A 24,062-nucleotide genomic window follows, 5' to 3' on the forward strand; every position below is an offset into this window, starting at 1 on the left:
ATTCCCTTCGCCATTATGGCGAATAGTACACGGTACAGGCAAATTTATTTTTGTTTTTTCTGTTAAACATCGATAGGCTGGCAAATTTGTGGATTGTTGAGGTTATGCACAAACTACATATAACTATATATATATATCTACATATATCTATAACTGATCAGAATGCAGAGGAAAGAGCTGTCGATCTGTCGATCGCTGGATATTGTTTTATTTGTGAAATGTGCATCAAAACCAAATTGTTTTAATTGAGCTTACAAGAAATTGTATTTATATGTGTATGTGTATTTGTATTTGTGTGTGTATGTATGTAGCTGCGCTACCTATTTATATACAATATATGGTTTGAAGACAATGGTTCTTCCGGCTTTTTGCCAACGCAAGAGTAGGAGCAAGAGCAAGAGCAAGAGAGAGTTACATAGATAGAAGAGATAGTGAGTGAGTGAGTGAGTGAGAGAGAGAGAGAGAGAGAGAGTTGAGCAGCAGTAGGTGTTTATAGATGGTACCTAACCGTGTGTGCATTGTGCTTCTGTCCTGTCAGAAATGCTTAGCTATGTATATGTATTTACAAAACAAACAACCACAACTTAACCCCTGCTGTCGCTATACAGGCATGCAATAATATACACGCATAGATATGTATATCTCATATAGATCTGTATGTATTTTGAAACTACTATCTATGCATATGTACGTAGACCGAATGTATTGTATTTTTGTGGCACAATGAAACGTGTGTGTGTGTGCGTGTGTGTATTTACATGGTATGCATAGGATCTGATCTGATCGGGGCAGCGAGCAGCGAGTTACAAAATAAAAATGCTAAAACGTTTCAACAAACAAAAAAACACTCATAACTATTGGGGGATGTGTGTGTCACAGGGTGACACGTTTACTGCTGGGCAGACTGTCGCCCTCGTCGTCGCTGCGGTCACGTTTTCGCTTCTTCTGATGCTCCTCCACCAGCTCCGAGATGAGAATTTTATTGCCCGTCATCTGCAGCCAGTTGATATACTGAAACGGGGATGGGATGCTGCATGAATGGATCACTGGAATGGACTCAGAAAGGGAAAACTTACCTGCGTATTGGTTCGCACGCCCGCCTCGTGTAGCTTCGTCTCGATGTTGTCCAGACGCAGCTCGGACTTGGCCATTTGTCCATCGTTCTTCGATATGTCCAGCAGATGACGCACACGCTGCCGCATCGTCTCAAAGATGATGCGTCCGATGACATGGTTGCGGTCATAGGGCGTCAGATAGCGGCCAAACTCGTAAAAGTACGGATGCAGTCGCCCCAGTTCGATGTGCGTGGTCTCCGCCTCACAGACGGCCTTATGCACATTCTTGTAGATATCGGGAACGGAGACGGTGAAGTAGGCGTTGTTCACCTTCAGTTCCTTGATATACCAGAGCGGCAGATTGATGCTGCGCCCCGGTTCCAAGTCGTCTCCCTCTGCGCCGGCATCCAAGAAGCCTACAGAAATCCACAAAAACATTCAAATGATACGATCGAGCAGATGCTCTCGATTTACGTACCCATACGCTGAAGCTTCGTGTTGACCTTGCATTCGACCTTCTCCTGGGTTACAAATATATCCTCGATCGAGTAGTAATTTGGAAAAAAGTTCATCTGGCTCTTTTTATGAATTAAAAAATAGTCAAAACAAATGAAAAACTGACTTTGCGCGGTACCCAGGGCTGCACACCAAATTGGAAAAAGTAGACTCTACCTCGTTGGGCGAACACACTCTGCCAGGGTAACTGCATGCCGTTGACCTCGTGGTGGGTTTCTCTTTGGCTCCTCGTCTGTCGATTGAATTTGAATTTTATGGCGCCAAACGCCAGTTCAGGTGGGGTTTTTTGTTAATAAAGGGGGATGAATTTAAAAAAAGAATTTACAAACACTATTTTTTCCACAGGACGGCTAAGACGGTTAAGTTCGTTTTTTCATCGGTTATTTACGGTATATTTTAAAAATGAGATGGTGTGAGCTAGACGAAATGCTCACACACCGTGCAAATTGTGGACCACCCTCTTGTCCAAGGCACCAATATAGAAACCGTGTAGAAATTTCATTTAGAGAAATGTTCCAGGCCACAATGAATACCAAATCGTGATCAGCATCGAGCTAACAAGTAATATTCAACCGAAAATCAAAACCGAGGAATATGATGCAACTTGGGTGCAAATATTTCGTCAGTATATTTACGGTATATTTTTTAATCTGTGACGTAGTTCGGTATATTTCTGAAGGTCAGACCGTATCGCAAGTATCGTAAGTCAGCGGTCACACTGAACACTAGTCGCAATGAAAACAACGGTAAGCGCAAGAAAAAATGGCACGATAAAAAAAGCCTCTGCGTGCACGATAAGAGGCAAGATATGAAAATGTGTGTATTTTGGTAACGCTTACTCATTGCTCATTCCGTTCCGTTCCCCCTCCGCAGCCGCAAGTGAATCTGTTGGCTTGTCTGCTTCTCCTGCCGCTGTTCTGTGTGGTGCTGCCGGTGAATGGCTATGACAAGGAGATGACCGTCTATGTGGATGCCCGCAAGACGGAGTGCCTGTACCACAGCGTCAAGCAGGGCGAGACGATTGACTTTGAGTACCAGGTGATCGATGGTGGGCATGGGGACCTGGACATCAGCTTCACCCTGCTCGATCCCATTGGCCTGGTGATAGTCAGTGATTTAAAGAAGCCGGACAACATGCACCGTCACGATGTGGAGAAGGAGGGCGACTATCGTTTCTGTTTCGACAACAGCTTCAGCATGTACAACCGCAAGACGGTCTTCTTTGAGCTGATTGTGGAGCGTGAGGGCGATCAGCATCATGGCGACACACAGTGGAACGAGGATCTGGCCGATCTCACGCCCGACGAATACTACGACATGAAGGTGCAGGACATCATGGATTTTATCGGCCGCATTCGTCTGCAGCTGAATAAGGCCCGCCAGCTGCAGGACATGCTCCGATCGCATGAGGCCCGCGACCGCAATCTGGCGGAGACGAACTTCCAGAAGGTCAACCACTGGTCGATGCTGCAGATCAGTGCCATGATTGGCGTTGGTCTCATCCAGGTCTTCATGCTGCGCAGCATCTTCGAGACCCATGGTCGCATGCATCACCTGTGGCGCAAGCTGGGCATTTGATGAAGCAACTCCGCCAGCCAGCCGGAGAAGACTGTGGAGTGTTTACCAAAGATGCGAGAGCTTGATCATTTTCATCCAGGTCCATGTCCATGTCCAACAGAATTTCAACATTGGACGATTGTCGATGCCAATTAGTATGTAAGACATTGTACGGCCCATAAGCCGCAGCCGCTTGCCATCATCTTAGTTCTATATAGTTCTTCATGCATGCATATTTATTGAAATCAGATGTATCTACCATATATATATATTGACTATATATATATATATATATATACCAACGTGTGTGTTTGCGTGCGTGAGTGTGTGTGTGACTGTGTAGGCATTGTTAAACAAAAGCAATTTTTAATTCTAAGCAATATTACGAGGTTATATGAAATAAATACAAGAATAAAGTGAAAGCAAATCAAAACGAGATACCTTTTGTGATGTGGACGCGTTCCACTGGGCCAGCTATGTCCACTCTTCCCCTACTCTGGTCACTTAGGCAATTATATCCGTTCTTGGATGCTACTATGGCCTGCGATCCTATCTATTTTTGCCAAGGATGCATTCTCTGCCCTGACAGAGTTCCATTTCCCTCTAGCTCTCTCGGATTGGAATGCATATTCTGCTCTGCCTGAAAGCGAGGCATCTGAAGGAATCTTTAGCGGGGAGGTTTTTCAACAGTTTTGTCATTTAATTCACTAAAAAAAAGGTAAGCCATCCACATTATTACTAGCATTGGTGTTTATTATCGACATTTCCCTCAGGAAACGGAACGCTCGCCTGCAACGGGCAGTGTTTGGAGTGGCAGCTGCAGCATCATCGTTTTATCTTGCACTCCGCACGCAGAGGTTTCGGGCCCGGGTTTCTGTTTGTGGTTTGTTTATGTGTGTGTTGGGGGGAAGGATCAACAGCAAGACCAAGCCCAGAGCCAGAGCCTAGGCCGCCTTGTCCAGGCGCTTCTGGCGCTCCAGCAGGCGACGCTCGCGCTCAAACTCCTTCATGCGCAGCACATAGTCCTCGTATTCGCAGGTCAAGTACTCGTGCTTCTCATGAGCGCACTGATAGACAAAGGGGAACTTGTCCGAGCGGCAGGCCTGGTAGGCGATCAGCTTGTGGGCACAATAGTCACGGTCTTCGAGCGGCAGCTTAACCGATTCCATCTCCTCCTGAGTGGCGATCATGACACGCTCCTTGCGAGAAGTAAATCCCAACATGGGATCGAATGAAGGCACAACATCCGGACCTGGTGTCACATCTGGCCTCAGATAGTGATTCACAGCGTTGCCCATCCTATGGGGAAGTCAAAGAACATTGTTAGGGCATGCAAAATCATTTAAAATCACACTAAATAAATTACGTAAAATTTTTGTTTTCTCGTCGATTTTTTTGTTGCGGCCCTGCTGTCCAGTGTGACCGCGGATTTATCGTTAAAATATAACGTCCGACCCTCAGAAATATACCGTCTCATTTTCAAAATATACCGTAAATATACTGACGAATTATTCAAGTTCCATCATATTCCTCGTTTTTGATATTCGGTTCAATATTACTAGCTAGCTAAGACCCTCAGTTCTGAACTCATAATTTAATCCGATTACTACCATTTCCAACATTTTAAAGAAAATTTCAAGGTAACGGCAGAAAGTAACTGAGTTCTAAAGCTATCTCAATGAAATTTTGTTCAGTGTATGGTCTTGCAGGTCACAAAATATCAACCTGTGAAAAAGACATTATTAATTACGTTGGATCTATAAGGAGAATTTAAAACCATAATTGTTTTTCGCCTTCAAACTCAAATCTTATGTAGCGGTTTTTTAATAGTGGTTCGTTGGGATGAACTTAGTTCGTGCAAGGACGACCAATAACCATCGATAGTCCTTCCATCGATGGTTTCGCCATCGAATGGTTTAAACATCGACATATCGACATTTCCATCGGAAACTTTTAAAATGTTGTGCTACTTGCTGCAAGTGTGTGTGTCCGCGGAGTGCAAATGGCAAATGGCGTAGGCTATAGTTAAGTTCAAGTTTTAGCAATATTTTATTAGAATGCCAATGCCAAATAGTTAATTCTTAGTTGTTTAATTAAATTTTTTTATGTTCGTAATTTTTGTGCAATAAATTAGCCAAAGATAAATTCAAGTTCGCAAATATTTTCGCTTGTTAAACGCTAACGGTACGGTTTCTTCGGTACGGTTTGCTGCTGCCCACGCAGTACGTTTTTACAGAGGTGTATATATATATATAAAGATATCTATATAGAGAAGAAAATATCGATTTGACCGCGCTCAAGGAAAAATGCCCGCAAATATGGTGGGACTATTGAATCCCATGAAATATGGTGATCATTTCTACGAGTTGTTTACAAACCAAACACGCAGGTAATCCTAATAACTACAAAGGACAATAGCTGTATCCCTCTTTTGCTTCTGTGGGGTTGAAAAATCGATCGAACCGCCGCAGTCGCAGTTGCACTCTCTCTCCTCCGCCCTCCGCCGTCAATCTAGGTCTTCAACCCCCGGCAAAAGTGATGCCAAAACGGGGTTGAAATGAGTCGCAGCCCGGGCTCGACAAATGGGCAGCACCGCTGCATCAGCTGACCCGGCTGCGCGCCAGCTGGTCTTTTGCTTCCCACTTGCCGCCTGCCTGCCTATTTTGGTGTTGTTTGTGTTGTTTTGTTTGTTGCCATTCGAGAAGCGAGACCAAAAAGACCGCGACCTGCATCACTTTTTCAAATTTCAATTTCCGTTGGTCCATTTTCCGATTGGAAATATATCGAGTGCGCGCATGCAGTCATGGCAGCGTCGGTGCCGTTACTCCACTGCAAGCCTGAATCCATAGTAGTGTTGTGTTGTTCATTTAAGTGAGAAACTGAACATGTTCCTTCCAAGCTGTTCTTTTTTGCTCACTTGTTCTTTGTTGTTCACTTGTTCATGTTTGCTCACTTGTTTTCTACTCACTTTTTGCGAAATTTTGCTCCTTAAAGGGCATTTTGCGTTCTGGCAGTTGTTGCTCATATTTGCTTTTACTTCACACTTTTTGTATTACCGGCAAAACTGTTTATTCTTTTGAAAATTCAGTATGTCGCTAATTCGAAGTATATTCGATACTTCGAAAGTATAGTGAATCATTGGAATCATTGCAATTTTTTTTTTTAGTTTTAAATGTTTGATTAAAATTGAAATGTAACGTATTTTATTTGTGTCAAAATGTTTGGTGGAGTTTGGAGTTGATTCACTTACTAAAAAAGAACAAGTGAACATGTTCCCCAAAAGGAGCAATGTTTACCCAACACTAATCCATAGGAATGTCCACCCACGCTCTTTTCGTCCCACAGCCACACAATTTGTTTAATCGATACTCTCTTGGCCCTTCCGCAGGCGAGCCCACAATGAAAGGAGGACCCTCACCAAGCGCAAAAGCCGCAAGGAGAAGTCGGCGGCAGCGATGGCGGCCGCTGCTGCCGCCGCCGTGCTGGATGGGAATCCCGGTAGCATTGTAAATCCCCTGGATCCGCCACTGGTCAAGGAGCAGCTGATGATCATGCCCTCGTTCCCGGCGGGCCACATCGAGCTAGAGCCGAATGCCTCGAAGTTTGCCGTCTTCTCGGCCATTCGCACCACAGTCCTGGAAGCGGAGACTAGATATGCCTTGCTTCAGGAGGGCGGCGGCGGTGGCAGGGAGGCCGGAATGGGCCTGAAAAAGTGGGCCGCCAATTTGGACTCCTCCTGCTGCCTGCTGTGTGCCGCCAGCTGCTTGGCCAGCAACATTTTGGACTGCACATGTCACGCTCAACTGGCCCTAGCCGCCGGGGCGCTCGGCGGTGGCCCTGGGCCCGGCATAGCACCTGGCGGAGCTGCCATCGCTGGCCTGATTGGTGTGGTGATCGGACCCGGAGCTGCGGGTGGCTCTGCCGAGAAGCGCAACCGTCGCGACAGTGCCAACAGCGATGCAGACTCTGACACCGAGGAGCCCACCGAACGGGAGCCCGTCTACGCCACCGTTCCGCTCATCGTGGGCGCTGGACTGCGCAGCCTCTTCGAGCTGATTGCCGACGCCCGCCACATTCAGCCACTGCTCTGCACCAAGGCGCTCAAGGCCCTGCTCGACGTTATCCAGGGCCAGCAGCCAGAGTCCTTCAAGATGGAACCAGAAGAGCTTATCAACCCGCTGTACGACCTGTTGCTTGATCTGGCCACCATGCCGGCTGCCCTCAACTCCACCACGGGAGCCGAGGCCAACTGGTCGGCCATGGCCTGTGCCGCCCTCCTGGGCCTCTGCATTGCCCGCGGGGACACTGGCAAGATGCTCAAGGCGATTGCCGCCATGCTCATGTCGCCACGGCAACTCTCGGCCCAGATTGTCCAATTGCCGGCTGTGCTGGCCGCCCTCCAGCACACGGTGATCAGTGCGGCCTTGAACAAGCCCACACGTCCGGATTTTCATAGTCACGGAGTGCCGCACAATTCCCTGATCGATGAGGTGAGTGGGCGGACACGACATCCTGTGAATCTAGGGATTGCATCTATGCTGTCGCTGTGCTTTGTTTTCTTTTAGTTCCCCTTGAAGTTGCCCGAAGTGGGGCCAGGAGGTCCCGAAACGGCCCCGGCCATGGCCTGCGATGGTGTCTTTCTATATCTGCTGTACGATGGATATCTGCTGAAGATCGGCACTGGCTTTGGGGGCTCCTACAAGGGGCATGTGTACGCGCAGAACGATGACTTTACGCGGGAGCGAAATGCCTGGCTGGGCTACAGTGCCGGGCATTTGTATTTCAGAAGGAACTGTCGCCGGAATACGGGCGATCAGCTGCAGCTGGTGGGCCTGGACACGCTGGCCCTCAAGTCGATGAGTCCTTTGAATATGCTGCCCATGCGTGAGGGCATCAACTATGTCCTATTTACCGATGACGACTCACTCCATGCCATCTGCAGCAATCGCGATGTGAGTGTGGCCTTAGTCCTTAGTCCTTAACCCATAATTCTTGCTCATTTTGCTCCGTTTTACAGGACACGTTGGTGGTGAAGAAGCTGAATCTGTACCACAACAGCTACAGCAGCGAACCGCAGCCCTTCGAGCTGCCCCTGCAGCTGGCCCGCAAGAAATTCCGCACCCTGGGCTATGCTGCCTTTGAGGATGATCTGCTCAACCAGCATCAGGTGCAGCGCATCCAATCATCGCACAACAGCTTCGAGCCCAAGCTACCGGCCACCTGTCGGGATGCGGATGTGGATGTGATGGGGATGGCCTGCGGCAAGGAGTTCGGCCTGGTTCGGGCCAGCAACGGACGCGTCTACTACTATGGCAAATCAACGGCCCTCGGCCTCAAGTGTGTGGGTCGTACGCCGTCGCTAAAGCTCACCGAACTGATCATATCCAAGGCGGCGCATATTGTCCATGTGGCCGTCGGGCACGATGGCATCCATGCGCTGCTGGTGAACGATGATGGGACCGTTTTCTTTGCTGGCACAGCCCGACGCGGCGAGGACGGGGACACCAGCAAGAACCGCAGGCAGCCGAAGGCCGTCAAGCCCAAAAAGATGACCAAAATCGATGGGCACGTGGTGGTGCATGCCGCCTGCAACAATGGCACCTCTGCGTTCGTCACCAAGGCGGGGAAACTGATCATGTACGGGAAGGACACGGCCCATTGTGATGCTATGGGCTTTGTCACGGAACTACTGGACCAGCATGTGACGAAGGTCGCTTTGGGCAAGGCCCATTGTGTGGCGCTCAATGCCAAGGGGCAGCTCTTCTCCTTTGGCCTGAACAACAAGGGCCAGTGCGGACGCATCTTTAACAAGCTGCAGCCCGTCAAGGATGTGGCCTCATCGTCGTCCGCGGCATCCTGCTTTGCGGCCCTACTGCCGCCGGATAAGCGCTACAAGCTGGACCTTTCGGCCCTGTGCGACTACGATGACCACAGCTTGGTGCAGGGCCAGTGCCGCGTCTGCATTGTGTGCCGCGAATGCACTGGCTACAATGTCAGCTGTGTGTCGGCCCTGAATGTACCGCTCGAACAGAGGCTGGCGGGCAGCATCTGCCCCTGCGGCCATGGGGATGCCGGGTGTGCCAAGTGCGGCCTGTGTGCCACCTGTATTGCCCTGCAGGATAACGATAATGGTGCGTAGGATCTGAAGATCTGAATGCATTACTCACTTAACACCTCCGTTTTGTTTTGCCTTAGATGCCAACCGGGAACTAAAGACCCTATCCACGGAGATGCAGCAGCGACAGCAGCGCTCCAAGACGCTCCTCATGCGACGCAAAGAGAAGAAACCCTGCGAACTGGAGACGGGCGCTGCTGGCGGGGGCGCCGCAACACCCACCGATCTGGACAAGGATCCCCCGCGCGTGGCTCCGCTGGCGCCGCAACTGCTGCAGCTGCCAAGCACCTCGCCCGTGGTCCAAGTGGCATGTGGCCTCCATCACACCGTGGTCCTTACGCTGGCCGGCGAGGTCTATACGTTTGGCAGCAATCAGTACGGACAGCTGGGCAGTGGGGACCTCCAGCCGGTCAGTGGTCCGGTGCGTGTCCAGGTCCAGGGAGCCATCAGTCAAGTGGCGGCTGGGAGCAATCATTCGGTGTTGCTGACGCACAAGGGGATGGTCTATACGTTTGGAAACTACCAGAAGGGACAGCTGGGTCGATTGCCCAGTGATTTTGGCCCGAATGTGGACAAGAGCCAAAGACCAGGACAGAGTCCGGGTACTCCTGCACAGGCGCAGGCACAGGCACAGGCACAGGAAGAAGAACCCAGCATCACAAATGCTGGACCATCTGGATCAAGTGATGGACCTGCTGCTGCTGTTGCGGCTCAAGAGGGCAGTGTCCTGCCCAGCTGCTCCAAGGAACTGGCGTCCCTGATGCCCAACTTCTCTTGTCCCGTGCTGACCCAAAGGCAAAAGTTCCTGTGGAATTGCTCCCCAGCAGCTGTATTGTAAGCCCCTGCCGCCCCCCACCCACAAATAACTTCCAGTTGGAGTGATCCCTAATCTCCGGTTTTCTTCCGTTTTTGCAGTGGCCTGGGTCCTAGCTTTGGCAAAAAAGTCACCTGGATCGGGGCCAATGGGGATCAGACGTTTATCAAGATCGACGAGTCGCTGATCACCGCCCAAATGCTGCCCAAGATGCATGTGGTGGCCAACAGGAAGACAATTTGTGAGCGCCCTCGCCTACATTCCAGTCTAAGCAGAACTAATCTCCAATCTCGTGTTTTCTTGCAGTGCTTGTGCCTAGCATACCGCTCTCCTTTCACACCCTGTCCATCAATAGGCGTGATGGCAGCTGCACGGCCCACTATCGCGGCCAGAGCAACTTTTTGCAACTGATGCAGGCGCAATCGCAGTCGCAGGCGCAGCCTCAGCAGGGACAGGCCGATGCGGCCACACCGGTTATGGCCTCGCCGGCAATAGCAGAACCCGTGGCCCACTCGTCCTCCTCGCTGCTGACTGCCCTGGCGGGCACGGCCACCGCTGGCGTACCGATCAATGAGCAGATGTCAAGGAGCATGCACGAAGGACGGAATCAGATCTTTGAGGAGCCGGAGGGAGTGGCAGTTGTGGCCTCTGGCAGCGGCGGATGTATACCACGTCCGCGTCGGTTTCTGAGACAGCGACTGGAGATGGGGGGCCCGGGCTCCCCGCCGGACCAAGTGCAGTCCCCGCAACAGCTGGCCTTTGCCATGGACCCCAGCTACAATGTGCTGTGGGTTTTCGACGGTGTCTCACGGAGGATACGCTGCCACAATGTGGTGGCCAGCGATATATCCGAAAGCGATGAGGTACGTACACCCCCAGGACCTAGTAACACCTACTGAATGCCCTTCTAAAACCCCTCTGAATCCCTTCTAGAATGCGGCCAACTACAGGGCTTTGCTCTCGCCAGAGCTGTCGTTGCCCATAAAGGCAGAGGCACGCGTCTCCCGGTCGCAGGGCTCACTGAATCTGCTGGCTTGCCTGGACATACTCACCTCCGCCCAGGACAACATACCGTACTGCTTCGAGCAGACGCTGCCCAAGGCCATACACCAGACCACGGAGACCCCTGGGGGCGACTATCAGGTCGTGAATCGTTTCGACAACTTTGGCGGCGGCTGGGGCTATTCCGGACATAGTGTGGAGGCCATACGCTTCGCCTCGGACACGGACATTGTGCTGTGCGGCTTTGGGATGTTCGGCGGACGCGGCGAATACAGCTGCAAGGTGAAGCTCTTCGATCTGGGCACCGACGGTGGCGGGTACGAGAAGGAGGGCGTCCTCCTCAGCGAGACCAAGGAGGTGCCCTACGAGTGTGCCGCGCGGAGCAAGCATCACATTCTGCTGCCCAAGCCGGTGAGTGCGGCCGCGGGTCGCTGGTATCTGGTCTGGGCACGCATCGCGGGTCCCTCTTCGGACTGTGGATCCTGCGGTCAGGCCTCGGTCACCACCGAGGACCAGGTGGTGTTCTCGTTCAAGTCCAGCAAGAAGGCCAACAACGGCACGGATGTCAACTCGGGCCAAATACCCGCCATCCTGTATCGGTTGGTCACCCAGGACTGCAAGCAAACACCAGCACCGCTGGACGCCGATCCTGTCCAGCGCATATCGCGCGCCTTTGCCAATAGCGTTAGCCGCGAGTGCTTCGAGAGCCTTGTCGTCCTGCTCAGCTGGTCGTGGGAGAGCTTCAAGACGCAGCTGCGCGAGCAGAGCGATCGCTCGCGTCCCCTCCAGCTGCAACAGTCGCTGCAGTATCTCGGCTACGTGAACAAATCCTGTCTTCGACTGTTGCGCAAGTACACCAACGAGATCTATCCACAGCGATCCACTACCACAGCCAGTACAGGCGGTGGTGGCGGTGGCGGTGGTCGGCACAACAAGGGCGGTTCTTCCGGCCCTTCTGGCAGTGCTGGTGGCGGCGGTGGTGGCAGCATGTCTGCTGCCCTGTCCAAGCTGGAGTCAAAGTCAAGCAAAGGTGAGAGACAGTCCTAATTCAGTCCTCTTCGTTTTCAGAGCTCGCGACGGGCCACACATCGCAAGAAATGGAAACTATTAGAGATAGATACAATGCGTGGGGCTCGACTCGCCATGTCCAGTGGTCCAAAATACTTTCAGTTATTGGAGTTAGCAACAGTTGAGCAACATAGCCGTAGACAGACTGGCGTATTACACAAAAGGAACGCATACATTCGAATGAATGCGGAAACCACCCACACCGCCCTTTCACTCATTCAAATCGTGCCTCTTCGCTGAAAAAACTCTATCGGCATAGCATGTGGCATTCAATTCATCCATAGTCCTACTGTTGTCCCATTGGTGGAAACGATCAGTCAATACCCATATTTATATATGTATATTCTTTCTTTCGTTATAGACAAACATGTGCCGCGTGTGGTGCCCAATCCCATAACAGTGTCAAAGTACTTTGGCGAACACCCATCCACATCGGGCGCAGGATCAGGGGGATCACGAGGAGGCGGCGCTGACGGATCTGGGCCTGGCCAGGGCACACCCATCACACGGAAGGCGAATCTCGAGAATATACAGCTGGCCGAGTGTGTGGGCAATGTGCGAGCGTTGCTTATTGGCATCTTCTGCGACGACATATTCAAGGACATAGCCACAGATGAGGGCTATGCCTTGACACTGGAGATCCTGGAGGAGTGCCATCTGAGCTTTGTTGCCTGCTTCGATGCCTTCTATCCCACCTCCTCGCTGAAATGGAGCTGCCTGTGCGACCTCCTCGCCCAGATGGACCGCGGCGCCCTCCACTCTCGCCTGCTTAGTGCCATTCTGGCAGGTCTGTGCTCGCCCACCGTCAAGCTGCGTGCCACCTTCTCGCTGCTGAGTGCCCCTGGCAACGATCGCCAGTCGATAATCAGTCCCAGCGACAACTCGGGCCTGCCGATGCTGTCCTCCACGGACGCGCACCAGTATCCCATACTGGTTGAGCAGATGATCTACCGGACGCAGCAGGAGAAGAGTGACTTTCTGATCAGCACGTGGACGTTCAAGGATGTGCTGGTCCGTCTGCTGGACATCATTGCCAGCCCCATACGGCAACGCATCGAATCGATTTACAGCCGCAGCCTCGAAGGCAGCTACCCGGGCAAGGAGTGGATCAACCAGGGCCTCATCGACAACTGTTGCCATCTGCTGGCCCGCGTCCTCGCGGAGATCGTTTACCAAACAGCCATGGGCGAGTATGACAAGCTCTTTCTGCCGCCCCGCACCCTCCATTCAACGGGGGCCAGATTCGCACGCTGCGACCTGAGCCGCACATGGAATACGGGCAACTTTGGCCCGGATGCCATCGCCTTTTCGGTGGATCGCTCGGGCATTGCCATAGCGGGGGCCATGGTCTATACGGGCTCGGGCAGCTACGACTACCAGCTGGAGCTCCTGTTCGACAACACGGTGGACCTGCAGCCGCAGCACAAATGGGAGACGCTGGAGTCGGTGTCGGGCAGCTATGACCAGGAGGCGGTGCACAACGATCTGGCCGAGATCAAGTTCGAGCATCCCGTACAAATCAAGGAGCACGCACGCTACGCCCTGCGCCTCTGCTCCCAGGGGGCGCGCACCTGTTCCGGCGACTCGGGGCTGCCAACAGTGCGCGGGCCCTGCGGCACAAATTTCCACTTCTATGCGTGCGATCTGAGCTTCAATGGCACGACGCCGGCCAGGGGCCAGCTGCCGTGCATCCTGTACTACAGCACACCCGTCAAGCTGGAGGCAGGCGTCGTGGGATCCGGATCGACGGCCATGGCTGCGGCCGATGCTGCCAGCATGCTGGCGGCCAGCAGTCAACTGATTGCCCACGAGGTGTCCACACGGGACACGGCTCTGCAGATCGCCTCGGACATCACCAAAAAGTGCACGGAGCTGTTGATCATGGCCCGCAATGCGATGGCTGCCTCTTGCTCGCCCTCGGACAACAGCAGCTCCAATCACACGCAGACAATCGACTCGGAGCACAACATAACGCCCATCGAGGAGCACATGGACATTAACTGGGCCAACAATTCGCGCACTGCTGCCCAGCCGCAGCCCCTGGGCCAGGGCCAGGGCCAGGCCCAGCAGCCTGCCAGCTCTGCGGCTGCCGCAGATCCGCAGAATTCCACGGCCCGGGATCTGGGCAGACGCATTGAATCCTTCTCCAAGGGCATCATGCAAACGCTGACATTCGACACGAGACGCTCCACGAATCCGTTTGAAATGGAAATCGAAATGGGAGCCACCGAAATCGGTGAGGAAGATACCGATGACCTGGCCAACGGTCAGATACCAAGCCAGAGCCAGGTCCAAAGCGTTCTACCCATCAATGGCAACGAGCGAGTGGACTTTGAGATGGCCGAACAGCCAGTGCCGACAGCCCCGCCCCAGGAAGAGATGCCGCAGGTGTCGCAATTCTCGCCGCAGCACCAGTCGCTTCTGGTACACTCGGACTCTGAAGAGGCGGCGCCCATGGATGCTGGCGCCCCCGGTTGCAGTGGCTTTGCTTTAGGAGGCGGAGTGTCCTCTGTGCTTGGAGCAGCGGGCGAACTTGGAGCGAGAGGAGTGCAATTGGGTGCAGGCGCAGTGGGAGGCTCAGCAGGTGGTGGCTGCCCCGTGGCCGCTCTCCAGCTGTTGGAGGTGTTCAATCTGGCCGCCTCGAACATGTTTCACACTCTCCTGCCGCTGGTCTACGCGCACATGTCCAATTTGGCCTGCAGCGATCCCAAGAGCTCCGTACAGATACTCGGCTTGATCAAGGAGATACTGCCGCACATTGCAGCCCTCAATCAACTGCATGTATCTAAGGAGCAGCGCCAGCCAGAGGCAGCAGCTGTAGCTGCCAATTTTCCGCATCCGTCAGAGGCAGCCCCACCAGAACAGGGAGAACATTTTCCAGCAGGAGCCCCACCTCCAGCAGCAGCAGCAGCAGCAGGAACAGCAGGAGGAGCAGGAGCTACAGGTAGCTACAGTTCGAGTAACTCTGGGGGATCCAGCAGCACCACCAGCAACCACTATTGCATGGTGGAGAGCGAGCATCCGTATCGGAGCGCCAGCATTAGTTGCTACCGCGTCGAATTTCCGCCCTGCGTCCAGTGGATGACCATCGAGTTCGACGGACAGTCTGGGACAGCACAGCTGGAGGATTACCTGCTGCTATCCATACCGATGCGACCGGCAGAGCCGGCGGCTGGCGAGCCGGCCGCCCAGACGGATGACTACTACGATATGCTGGACAACAATCTGCCAAGTGCCATGGACCAGTCGCGAAGGACAGTGATACCGACGGCATCGGAAACGGCTGCTGCTGCTCTAGCTGCCGGCAAAACTCGCTCAGCAAATGCCCAGCTGATGATGGCCAGCTGTTGCCGCACTCCAGGGACATCCAGTGGCAGTGCTGGTGCCACGTCCCCGCTGCGTGCCCAAGATGCCAATGACAGAGAATGGATTGTGATCAAGAAGTTCAACACGTAAGTGACACAGGAGGTTCGAGGCTGGCTCTATTTAATGTTTACTATTGGCTTACAGCGCCTCCAATTGGCTAATGAGTGTCCTGGTGGTGCCCGGCAATTGTGTGGAATTCTCGCTGGAGACATCCTCACTGTATGCCCAGGATCCGCACAACAATCGCTATGGCTTCAAGTGTCTGGTGGTGGGATATGACAATCCCACGGCAGTAAGTACTCATTCTCTCTCACTCTCTCTGTCCCTTTCTATTCCATGCTGATGTTGCCACTCTCTCTCTTCCTCACAGATTAGTGGCAGCAATTCGTGTTTGATACGACTGGAGCAGGAGCTATCCTATTTGGGGGGCATGTGCTGTGCCAATCTCATGAAGAAGGAGCTCAATATGCCAGGTGAGGCGCACACATCCTTTGTGACTGTACTTATCGTAGGAACACAGTTCCCGAGTACAGGTTCCCGCTAGGAACTATTTTTGAATCGAGCTGTAGACCTATCCGCTTATCCACAAATCTAGAATGCCTTCTACCCTGAACGAAAAACCTTAAAATTAAATTAATTAAATGCATTATTATGTCTCCCCCGCAGAGGACAAGGATGTTGAGGACATGAGTGGCGTAGAGGAAACCATTATGGCACATCACTCATTGCTCTCCAAGGGATTCGCACTGTCCGATCCACACCTGAACGTGCATCAGGCCTTGGAGCCATATCTGCCCATTGGGTAAGTGCGCGCCGCAGGTTGCGATTGGGGGGGTGATTTCTATTGTAAGATATGTATGCCCCATAGAGACCTGGCTCTGGTTTTTCAGTGCTGGAAAACTGTATAAATATGTATAAAACTCGGATCATCGTTAATCGCAGCGCATGATGCTCGATTTATTCAATATGCTCGTACATTTGTATGTATTTGTGTGGTTGGATGCTGCATCCCGTCCCATCCCTTCCCCCGATCTACAGTAGCTATTTACAGGGCGACTTACAATTGACAATGATTATGATTATAATAATTATTATTATATAAATGTATGTTGTATTTATGTGTAGGTTTTTAAGGACTAAGTTTTAGGCTATGGTTTTGGTACAACAAAAGGTCACTTATTGGTGGATTGGTGGTTCAGTGTGTGGTTCAAAGGTGGTGCGCTTTCTACCGCTTCTCTAGCTTCTATTCAGCTCTGTGTTTCTGTGTATCTGTGTGCATCCTGTCTGATGTGAGTGTATTTGTGTGTGTGTGTGCTGTGTGTTTGTCTACAAATCAGTCTTCAGGAGGCCAGCATTCTCGATTTGGTATACAATCTGTGTCTCTTTGTAGGTTCGCGGCTCCGGCTGCACCACATCCAGTTTGCGTCGCTTGCGCCTTTGGGCCAGACGCCACCAAACCAGCAGCAGGAGTATGAGCAGCAGCAGCCCCAGCAGCACACTGCCCGTCACAATGTAGGCCACATAGCTGGTCGCTTGGCACTGCTCGGGGATGAGCTGACGGAGTGCCACAAACTGCTGCTGCTGCTGCTGCTGGCGCTGCTGGCCCCCATTTGGGGTGTTGCGCGGGAACAGCAGCTGCTCACTGTGCAGGCGAAAGAAGTCGGAGCGTGGGAGTGGCGGCTCCACGCTTGTGTCCAGCTGATCACAGCTCCAGGCATTCTCGTAGCGCACCTCACGCAAACTCAACGCAAAGCGCTCGTCAAAGCGCAGTGGCTGGGGTGCTGCTGCTGCCACATCCTGCTGCTGGCCTGTTGCGGGGTCCGACCCAGGGCGGGCACTGCGCAGGGTGTTGTTGTTGAATCGCAACTCCAGTCGCTCACTGAGCTGATAGCTCCGATGAACGGTCAGGCTGCGGAAGGCTATTTCGCTGGTGGCCCCAAAGTCGTTGCCACGCAGCGTGACCGCATCCCGAATCTGCGCCTCCAGCCACTCGCCGTCCACAGCCACAAAATGATTCTCGCTGAGGCTAAGCTTGGAGACAACTACGAGGAGGAGAAGGAGCAGGTTGAATGCTAATCAAGGCAATTACTGGGCATGGGACTATTGGCACTTACGCTTAAAGGAGAAGGCGTGCGAGTGCACCACCTGGAAGCGATTGTTGCGCATGCTCAGCTCATTGAGCACCTCCAGTTCGTAGAAGGAACGCGTGGGCAGGTCACCCAGGAACTGGCAATTGGCGATTGTTAGCTGCTCCACGGCAAACTTTTTGAAGGCCTAACAAAAGAGATTATTTATTGGAGGTGTTTAAGAGCAGGAGAACATTAAGTTCCCTCACCTGGCCCTCAATCCGCTGAATGGTGACACCATCCATCTTTAGCAATATGGCACTGTTTTTGGTGGTGGTAAAACCAAACGGACGCATCTGATCGATCCGTCCGCCCACGAATGAGATCTCCTCGATGTTTCCGTTGATGGCGTGCGATTCGATCACCCTGAGATTGACCGCCTCGAACTCCACAATCAAAGCCTTGTTACTGGCATAGCGCGGCACACTCAAGGCGTACTCCTTCAGCACCAGCTGGCCCAGCTGGCGGAAAGAGATCTTGCGCAAACCCTCGGTATTGGTCAGGGCATACGCCTCCACCACAAGATCTCGGCAGTTGCGCACCTCCACCTGAAAGACGGCACCATGCAGCTGAGGCAACACCATGGCCTGCGGATGCGGATGTGGATAAGAGTGGGTTGGAATGGAGTTGAGTCATCAATGGGGGGTTGGGTTGGTTTGGTTAAATGACTCACCTGCTCCTCGTTGTTGCAGTCGCAGGTGATGGTGGTGTCATGATCGCGACAAATGACTTTGTGCAATTCCGTATGCCCGGGCCCCACCAGCCACAGCAACAGGAACAGCAGCATCGGGATTCCCCACCAGGTGGCGGTGGGATCCTTGAGATTTCTGATATTTCGCATGGTTTTTCCTTTTCGGATGTGTGTGTTCGTGTGTGTCTGGATGAGTGTGGGTGTCTATCTGGAGTTATTTTTCACTCATGTTACTTTAATCAGCTTTCTGCGTCGTCTGCGTCGTTTGCGTCGTCTGGTCTCTGGCTATTGCTTATTATTTTCTTTATTTCACCGCACACTCTTTACACATTATTCGCCCTCTCTTCTCTCTGTTTGTGTGGTTCGCCTCGTTTCGCACTCGTTTCCACACGGCGGAGTGGAGACACCCCTCTGCTCGGCTAAACGTTGAACATGGAAATGCTGATAGTGCTTGGAAATCGCTCGCTTCTACTCTTATCTTTTCGAAGGTGTTTCTTATCTACTACACACACACACACACACACACACACAGATGCACAGATACATCAACTTATCTCTCTCTCTCTCTCTCTCTCTGTGTGTGTGTGTGTGTGTGTGTGTGGAGTTACATTTTGGGGCCGTTCTCTTGGGTTTGCCTATACTAGTCCATAGATCAGGGCCACCTACTCCAAAGATCTTTATTCAAAAATTGCAACAAAAAGCACACACACACGCATTTTGTCTATGAGTAATTTTTTTTTTTATGGACAATTACTAATTACTAGAAATGTGTCTTAGGATTAGTAATTTATTAAGAGGAAGAGAATTAGTGGTGAGAATAATACATTTTCTTGTATGTGGAATTTTTAACAACATTTTGTACGTGTTCTATTCGGATACATTACTGGCCGAAAAAATAAGCACATCGGTGTCGTGCTAGTTTGTTATGGAATAGCTCCTCCTAATGTACCTCCTACAATTGTTAGAGAACACATGACCAAATGAGTCTCTTTTGTCTTTTTGTCTTTTTGATAAGAGCAAGTAGGAAACTGGTAATGTATTTAAGATCTTGTCACAAAAAGTGCACCCCCAGTAATTACTTTCCGCCACATTGTACGTAAGCGAAAAAACATTTTTCTTTATGTTTCTGCGCTTGCATTTTCATTTTAGAATTAACAATAGTTATATTTATGTACTATATATACTATATATGTATATAAACTTGTGGGGAGATTTACGAAACAAAATGAGCGAGGGCGTCCAAAAATTGTGGTATGAGACACCTGCCAGACGCTTATTAAATGTGTGCCAAAAATAATTATAAAGGTGACAAAAAAGAAACGTGGATACATCAGATATTAACTATAAGTCCCATTTAGGCAACAAAAAAACGAGGGGTAAGTTTGTGAGCTGCTGCGGACACCGCAGCTCTACAGTTATACCCGATACTAAGTCAGTATGGCTCTCCTCCGACAGAGAACTAATTTTAAGTTTAATATATTGCATAAAACCGTTTTACATAATGTGTAAGTTTACGTAGATGTGTGTACCTATTATTATGATCAAGTGTGTGCATACATAGCAACATGGAATTTACATTGTTATTCTGCTATGATCGATGGACCAATCGACAGACGGTATCTTTGACCAACTATAACTTTCGACAGTTGACAGTGTCGATCATAATCATCAGCTAACGCAATTGCCCGATGATTGTCCAAGCTGGAAACTATCTGTGGCTGTGGCTGAGGCTCTAATTGAATCACAACACAACACCCACCCCCTCTCCAATTGTGATGATCACTTCACTAGTTTCTGTGCTGTTGCTGCTTCAGCTTCAGCTTCTCTTTTACTTCAATCAATGCTGGGACTCTGGCGAATGCTGTTAATTGAATTTGGAGGTCGGTACTGTCGTCCATCACATAGGAAATACTGTACTTTTGTGACTGTGACTGTGACTGGTATTGGGTCTCTCTGGTAGCCCGAACATGAGCAATTATGCTTTGTTATTTGTTTATGGCCATTTCCATTTGTTTAAAGAACTTAATTTACAAAAGGAAATGTAGTCAACAGCTCGTCGCCATCTGCGTCGTCGTCGTTGGTTGGCTCTCCATCTCCGTCTCTGCATCTCAAGTGTATAGTAGACTGTTCAAATATTTGCGCACGAGTCGAGAAATTCGAATACGCATACTCGAAGCACTATCTCTCAAGTTACACAAAAGTCAGTACGGCAATAGCCTTGGACTTGCCCAATCGCCCCTTAATCATTCACTGACCATTCAAAAGATTGATCCGTGTACTTTGACAATCTGAATGGCACTTCTTGCATTTATATGATCAGTTAAGGCTGATGGTATAGTAAATTGGATTATGGGGACCGACTCAGCTGCCGAAGGCATTGACTATCGGATGACGCCGTGTAGGTAGCGACGCGATTTTTTCTCTCTGTGTATCTACGAATAACTGCAACTGTTTCCACCTCTGAAAATAAAATCATCAGGCTGTCTTTTGTCTCTGACACATTTTAAAAGTGAATGATAATGTGGAATAGTCATCATCTGCAATCATTCAACTGTTGACACCTTAAATGGATGGTCAACCTAACTAAAGATGAACCAACAATAGTTTAGTCGCCAGCTGTCGCAGATCTTTCAGCATGCAAAGGCCCCACCCCACCGCTGCGGCTCAAGAGCTCCGGATGTGCCGCAGACGCAGTGGAGAGGCAACCCTTTAGGGTGAATTTCCAAATGCATCAAGTGGTTTTCATTGTGCGGACCATCGCTTAGGAAATTAAATTAAAGCAAAAATTGCATTTCCTGTCAAGTACAGTCGTTGTCTCCCCCACCCCACAATCCGCCCGCAACTGCCGTTACTCAATTAGACGGAAATAATGAACAAATTAACACATTTCATGGATTTATTAACACACCAAACGATCCACGGCTTGGACTCGTTAAGCCTCCAATCGAATCGTAATCGTAATCGTAATCGTCGCAATGAAACGACTTGATTGCTGTGCAAATCATTCGTAGGTTTTTCACAACCTGAACCTGAATCATCATCGGTGTTATCATCAATTCCGATAAGAACGTTTAGGATAAGAAATGTAGCAATAGCTCCTCTTCTACACAGCAAGCTTTCCTTTCAGGTTTGGTGGGTTCTGTAGAAAGCTCTTTTTGCTTTCTACCTCATGAAATATATTCCTGATTCTAGATTTTGTGCTTTTTCGTGGTTTTGGCACAAAATTCAACTGAACTTTTCGTAACATTGACTCTGGGCGTTACTGTGTATATATTTACATACATACATATGTATGTATATTTGAAATCGTTTTTTTTCGTAATAGCAAAACATAGAACTAAAAACAGATTTTTAATTCGCGCTGGCTTTTCTTCGTCGTCATTTAACCTTGAAATATCGAAATATCGTTTGACGATGATGACGCGAACGATGACGGGCAGGGCGCATAATGGATATGGATATATGGCAAGGTGTCGTCTGCCAATTTGTATCGGAGGGGGCGTAAGCAAATACACAAACACACACACAGACTTGTGCGTTGCTAATTTACATGATTTGCTCGTCTCCTCTCCTCTCCCATCAGGCGAATGGCAAAGACAGCATCAAAATTTCGTATTTTCCTTCTTTTGGCATACCCTTCCTTGCGGAGGATGTATGTATTTTAACGGATATCGAGTCTATGCCCCTAAAAGCGCACTTAATGCCTGTCTTTATTAGCAATGCAGCCTCTTAAACTTAAACCTCTTAAAATCGTATGACTATAGCATAGAAATATCATGTACATACATGAGAAAGACTCTATCGAAACGGAAGGGTATTAAGAGCTCGACCCGCATCGTTTTGGTTTTGGCTTGGATTGTTTGTTTTGGTTTGATGCGTGGGTTGTGCTGTTGTTGCCTTACGCAATGCCCAGAAGGAAAAGGAATCCAGAGAGGAGGAGAGCAGAGCGACCGATGGAGTGGGAGACATATCTGCATATACTTTGCGTCTGCCTCAGCCCCAGCCTCCGACTTCTATCCGCTCTGTTTGAATTATTTTCTCTCTGAATTTTTTGCCTGCAACGCTGATGCTGCCCTCTCTGGCTGTTTTTATCGTTTTGAACTTTATTATGGACGCGCCTTGCGTCTGGCTCCAAAATGCCACATGCACACGCACACACACTCACAAGACACAAGCCCTGGGGTTAATATTTGATGTATAGAACCAAAAAGCAACAAAAAAATATATGTAGTTAATTTGTACTTTAAATAAAGCTAAGGCAAATATTCGCATTAGCAATGAAATCAGCGCACAAAATTAATACATTAAAACACACGCGACGCGAAGCGGCAAAAAACCGCAACAACAACAGCAACGGCGGTCAGTTCGACGGTCGGTCCGTCCGGCTAGCTCTCGCTCTCTAGCTGTTGTTTTTCTTTTTGTTGTTGGCCCAACCGGCGTAAGCGCGTGCAAATGACAAACTGAGCGCCAAAGCGCGATGTCCACGAACCACCAGCCGCCAGCCGCCCAGCCCCCATTGACAGCGCGGCGAGCAGAGCACAGCGTTCGGCCGCCAGAAGGAAAAACAGCGAGCAGAGCGCGAGGCGAGGCTGTTCACTTGGCCCCCTAGTGGGATGTTCTTTTGCTTCTTTCATTAAATCTCTGGCTATAAAATCAATTATACTTGACATAAATACTTAGTTTACAACGGCTTAGTACTACGTGTTTTTTGTGTAATGTCTAGATAGTGTTTACCGCATGATGGAATTTGTTGAGTAGTTAATATCTGGTTTGGCTTTTTCGTGTTGATCGCAAAACTAGCTTGCTTCTGGCTGAAGTTCCACCACTTGTAGCTGGTCTCTCACTACTCTCAAAGCTCTCTCTCTCTCTTGTTGTGTGTACGAGCGCCAGTTTGGCTGTGACGACGACGTCGGCACCGTTTCTAAGCGCGCTCAAAAGAACCAAACCAACAGCAACAAAAAACAGAAAGAATTTTTCGCGTTTATTTGCTTTGCTTGCCTTTTGTACATATGTCTTAAGATGCGGGAAAGGGGAGGCTCAAGTTCAAGGTACATTACATATAAGGTCAGGCATAAGGTTTGAGTTTTCTGCAGCTTTCGCGCATACATATGTATATCCCATAAGAAACTGTAGCAGAGACCTTACCTCTTATTTAATAAACCTTGTTCGGGTTGAAGTCGCTGTGATGGTTGGTGGTCTATGCCACAGAGATGCTGATGCTGCTACTGCTTCTTCCTTTGATTGCTTGCGCAGCGCTTAATTGAACGGCCACCGCCTGACATGATGCAGCGCTTGACACTTGCTCCGCCACACAAGCCCCCGCAAATGCGGAGTGGAGAGAGGTGCGACGGCGGTAGAGAGACAAAGACGACACAAATCAAATCAAAGGCAAACATCAAGCACTTAGTAGAGAGCTTGTTAAGAGCTGCCCGCTAACCGCTCGAAACTCAAACTCAAACTCAAGTAGAACCTTAAGTACATCCATCCATGTGCGTGTGTGTGTTTTGGAGGGAGGATACTTTTCATATTATTCAGATGTATGCCTAATGTCGAGTCATCGTAGCTAGCTGATACGAATATACGATATAGAAACGACTCATTTCTTATCGCTGAAAATAATTGAGTGACAAATTGAGCATTTTGGTGTTTCTATGAAATGGCTGGGATAACCGCAGGCAGAGGATAAGCCAGAGAGAGGCGACAGACCAGAGAGATAGCGAGAGCGCGGGAGTGATAAGTGCATGTGCGTGGT

The 24,062-nt window shown here is 50.2% G+C and overlaps 5 protein-coding genes and 1 long non-coding RNA gene across 9 annotated transcripts in view; 2 read left to right on the forward strand and 4 right to left on the reverse strand.

Moving 5' to 3' along the window:
* Positions 1-163: 163 nt before the first annotated feature.
* Positions 164-1,714, reverse strand: Psf3 (DNA replication complex GINS protein Psf3). The gene is made up of 3 exons (XM_001355576.4): positions 1,534-1,714; positions 1,077-1,471; positions 164-1,011 (listed from the first exon to the last, which is right to left on the reverse strand). The coding sequence occupies exons 1-3, from the start codon at positions 1,625-1,627 to the stop codon at positions 874-876; spliced, it is 627 nt and encodes a 208-aa protein (XP_001355612.2). The 5' UTR covers positions 1,628-1,714; the 3' UTR covers positions 164-873.
* Positions 1,715-2,216: 502 nt separating this feature from the next.
* opm (transmembrane emp24 domain-containing protein opossum) lies at positions 2,217-3,564 on the forward strand. Of its 2 annotated transcripts, none has more exons than XM_001355575.4 (2): positions 2,217-2,317; positions 2,445-3,564. In XM_001355575.4, the coding sequence occupies exons 1-2, from the start codon at positions 2,306-2,308 to the stop codon at positions 3,147-3,149; spliced, it is 717 nt and encodes a 238-aa protein (XP_001355611.2). In that variant the 5' UTR covers positions 2,217-2,305; the 3' UTR covers positions 3,150-3,564. The 2 variants fall into 2 exon arrangements, with proteins under 2 accessions (XP_001355611.2, XP_015041300.1); XM_015185814.2 differs by having other exon boundaries at positions 2,282-2,372.
* Positions 3,565-3,807: 243 nt separating this feature from the next.
* ND-B18 (NADH dehydrogenase (ubiquinone) B18 subunit) lies at positions 3,808-4,575 on the reverse strand. The gene is made up of 2 exons (XM_001355574.4): positions 4,495-4,575; positions 3,808-4,427 (listed from the first exon to the last, which is right to left on the reverse strand). Exon 2 carries the CDS (start codon positions 4,424-4,426, stop codon positions 4,073-4,075), a length of 354 nt encoding a protein of 117 aa, XP_001355610.1. The 5' UTR covers position 4,427; positions 4,495-4,575; the 3' UTR covers positions 3,808-4,072.
* Positions 4,576-4,754: 179 nt separating this feature from the next.
* On the reverse strand, positions 4,755-6,510 carry LOC117184546 (uncharacterized). Its single transcript, XR_004469945.1, has 2 exons — positions 6,097-6,510; positions 4,755-4,853 (listed from the first exon to the last, which is right to left on the reverse strand). It is a non-coding gene; the product is annotated as an uncharacterized lncRNA (long non-coding RNA).
* The window catches only part of hiw (MYC binding protein highwire), a 44,874-nt gene continuing 25,858 nt past the window's right edge, over positions 5,047-24,062 (forward strand). For both annotated transcript variants that reach the window (XM_001355573.4, XM_015185812.2), the window contains exons 1-12: positions 5,047-5,517; positions 6,517-7,618; positions 7,694-8,080; positions 8,146-9,259; positions 9,324-10,077; positions 10,159-10,298; positions 10,364-10,920; positions 10,991-12,089; positions 12,489-15,579; positions 15,638-15,785; positions 15,864-15,966; positions 16,160-16,295. In XM_001355573.4, the coding sequence (XP_001355609.4) occupies positions 5,435-5,517; positions 6,517-7,618; positions 7,694-8,080; positions 8,146-9,259; positions 9,324-10,077; positions 10,159-10,298; positions 10,364-10,920; positions 10,991-12,089; positions 12,489-15,579; positions 15,638-15,785; positions 15,864-15,966; positions 16,160-16,295 (8,714 nt within the window). In that variant the 5' untranslated portion in view covers positions 5,047-5,434. The remainder of the gene's footprint in view (positions 5,518-6,516; positions 7,619-7,693; positions 8,081-8,145; positions 9,260-9,323; positions 10,078-10,158; positions 10,299-10,363; positions 10,921-10,990; positions 12,090-12,488; positions 15,580-15,637; positions 15,786-15,863; positions 15,967-16,159; positions 16,296-24,062) is intronic.
* LOC6902206 (uncharacterized) lies at positions 16,450-23,764 on the reverse strand. 2 transcript variants are annotated; one of them, XM_033382736.1, is made up of 5 exons: positions 23,456-23,764; positions 18,293-18,729; positions 17,829-18,206; positions 17,608-17,767; positions 16,450-17,535 (listed from the first exon to the last, which is right to left on the reverse strand). In XM_033382736.1, exons 2-5 carry the CDS (start codon positions 18,458-18,460, stop codon positions 16,820-16,822), a joined length of 1,422 nt encoding a protein of 473 aa, XP_033238627.1. In that variant the 5' UTR covers positions 18,461-18,729; positions 23,456-23,764; the 3' UTR covers positions 16,450-16,819. The 2 variants fall into 2 exon arrangements, with proteins under 2 accessions (XP_033238627.1, XP_002133733.2); XM_002133697.3 differs by lacking the exon at positions 23,456-23,764 and adding an exon at positions 22,553-22,838.

The sequence above is a fragment of the Drosophila pseudoobscura genome, chromosome X, assembly GCF_009870125.1.
Source record: "Drosophila pseudoobscura strain MV-25-SWS-2005 chromosome X, UCI_Dpse_MV25, whole genome shotgun sequence".
Taxonomy (NCBI): domain Eukaryota; kingdom Metazoa; phylum Arthropoda; class Insecta; order Diptera; family Drosophilidae; genus Drosophila; species Drosophila pseudoobscura.

Excerpts from the sequence above, each read along its gene's own strand:
- ND-B18 (XM_001355574.4), bottom strand. The coding sequence starts at position 4,426 with ATGGGCAACGCTGTGAATCACTATCTGAGGCCAGATGTGACACCAGGT.
- LOC6902206 (XM_033382736.1), bottom strand. The coding sequence starts at position 18,460 with ATGCGAAATATCAGAAATCTCAAGGATCCCACCGCCACCTGGTGGGGA. Across the intron at positions 17,768-17,828 it reads TTCAGCGGATTGAGGGCCAG|GCCTTCAAAAAGTTTGCCGT; the intron begins GTGAGGGAACTT and ends CTCTTTTGTTAG. Across the intron at positions 17,536-17,607 it reads GCACGCCTTCTCCTTTAAGC|TTGTCTCCAAGCTTAGCCTC; the intron begins GTAAGTGCCAAT and ends TCCTCCTCGTAG.
- Psf3 (XM_001355576.4), bottom strand. The coding sequence starts at position 1,627 with ATGAACTTTTTTCCAAATTACTACTCGATCGAGGATATATTTGTAACC. Across the intron at positions 1,472-1,533 it reads CACGAAGCTTCAGCGTATGG|GCTTCTTGGATGCCGGCGCA; the intron begins GTACGTAAATCG and ends GGATTTCTGTAG. Across the intron at positions 1,012-1,076 it reads GCGTGCGAACCAATACGCAG|TATATCAACTGGCTGCAGAT; the intron begins GTAAGTTTTCCC and ends TCCCCGTTTCAG.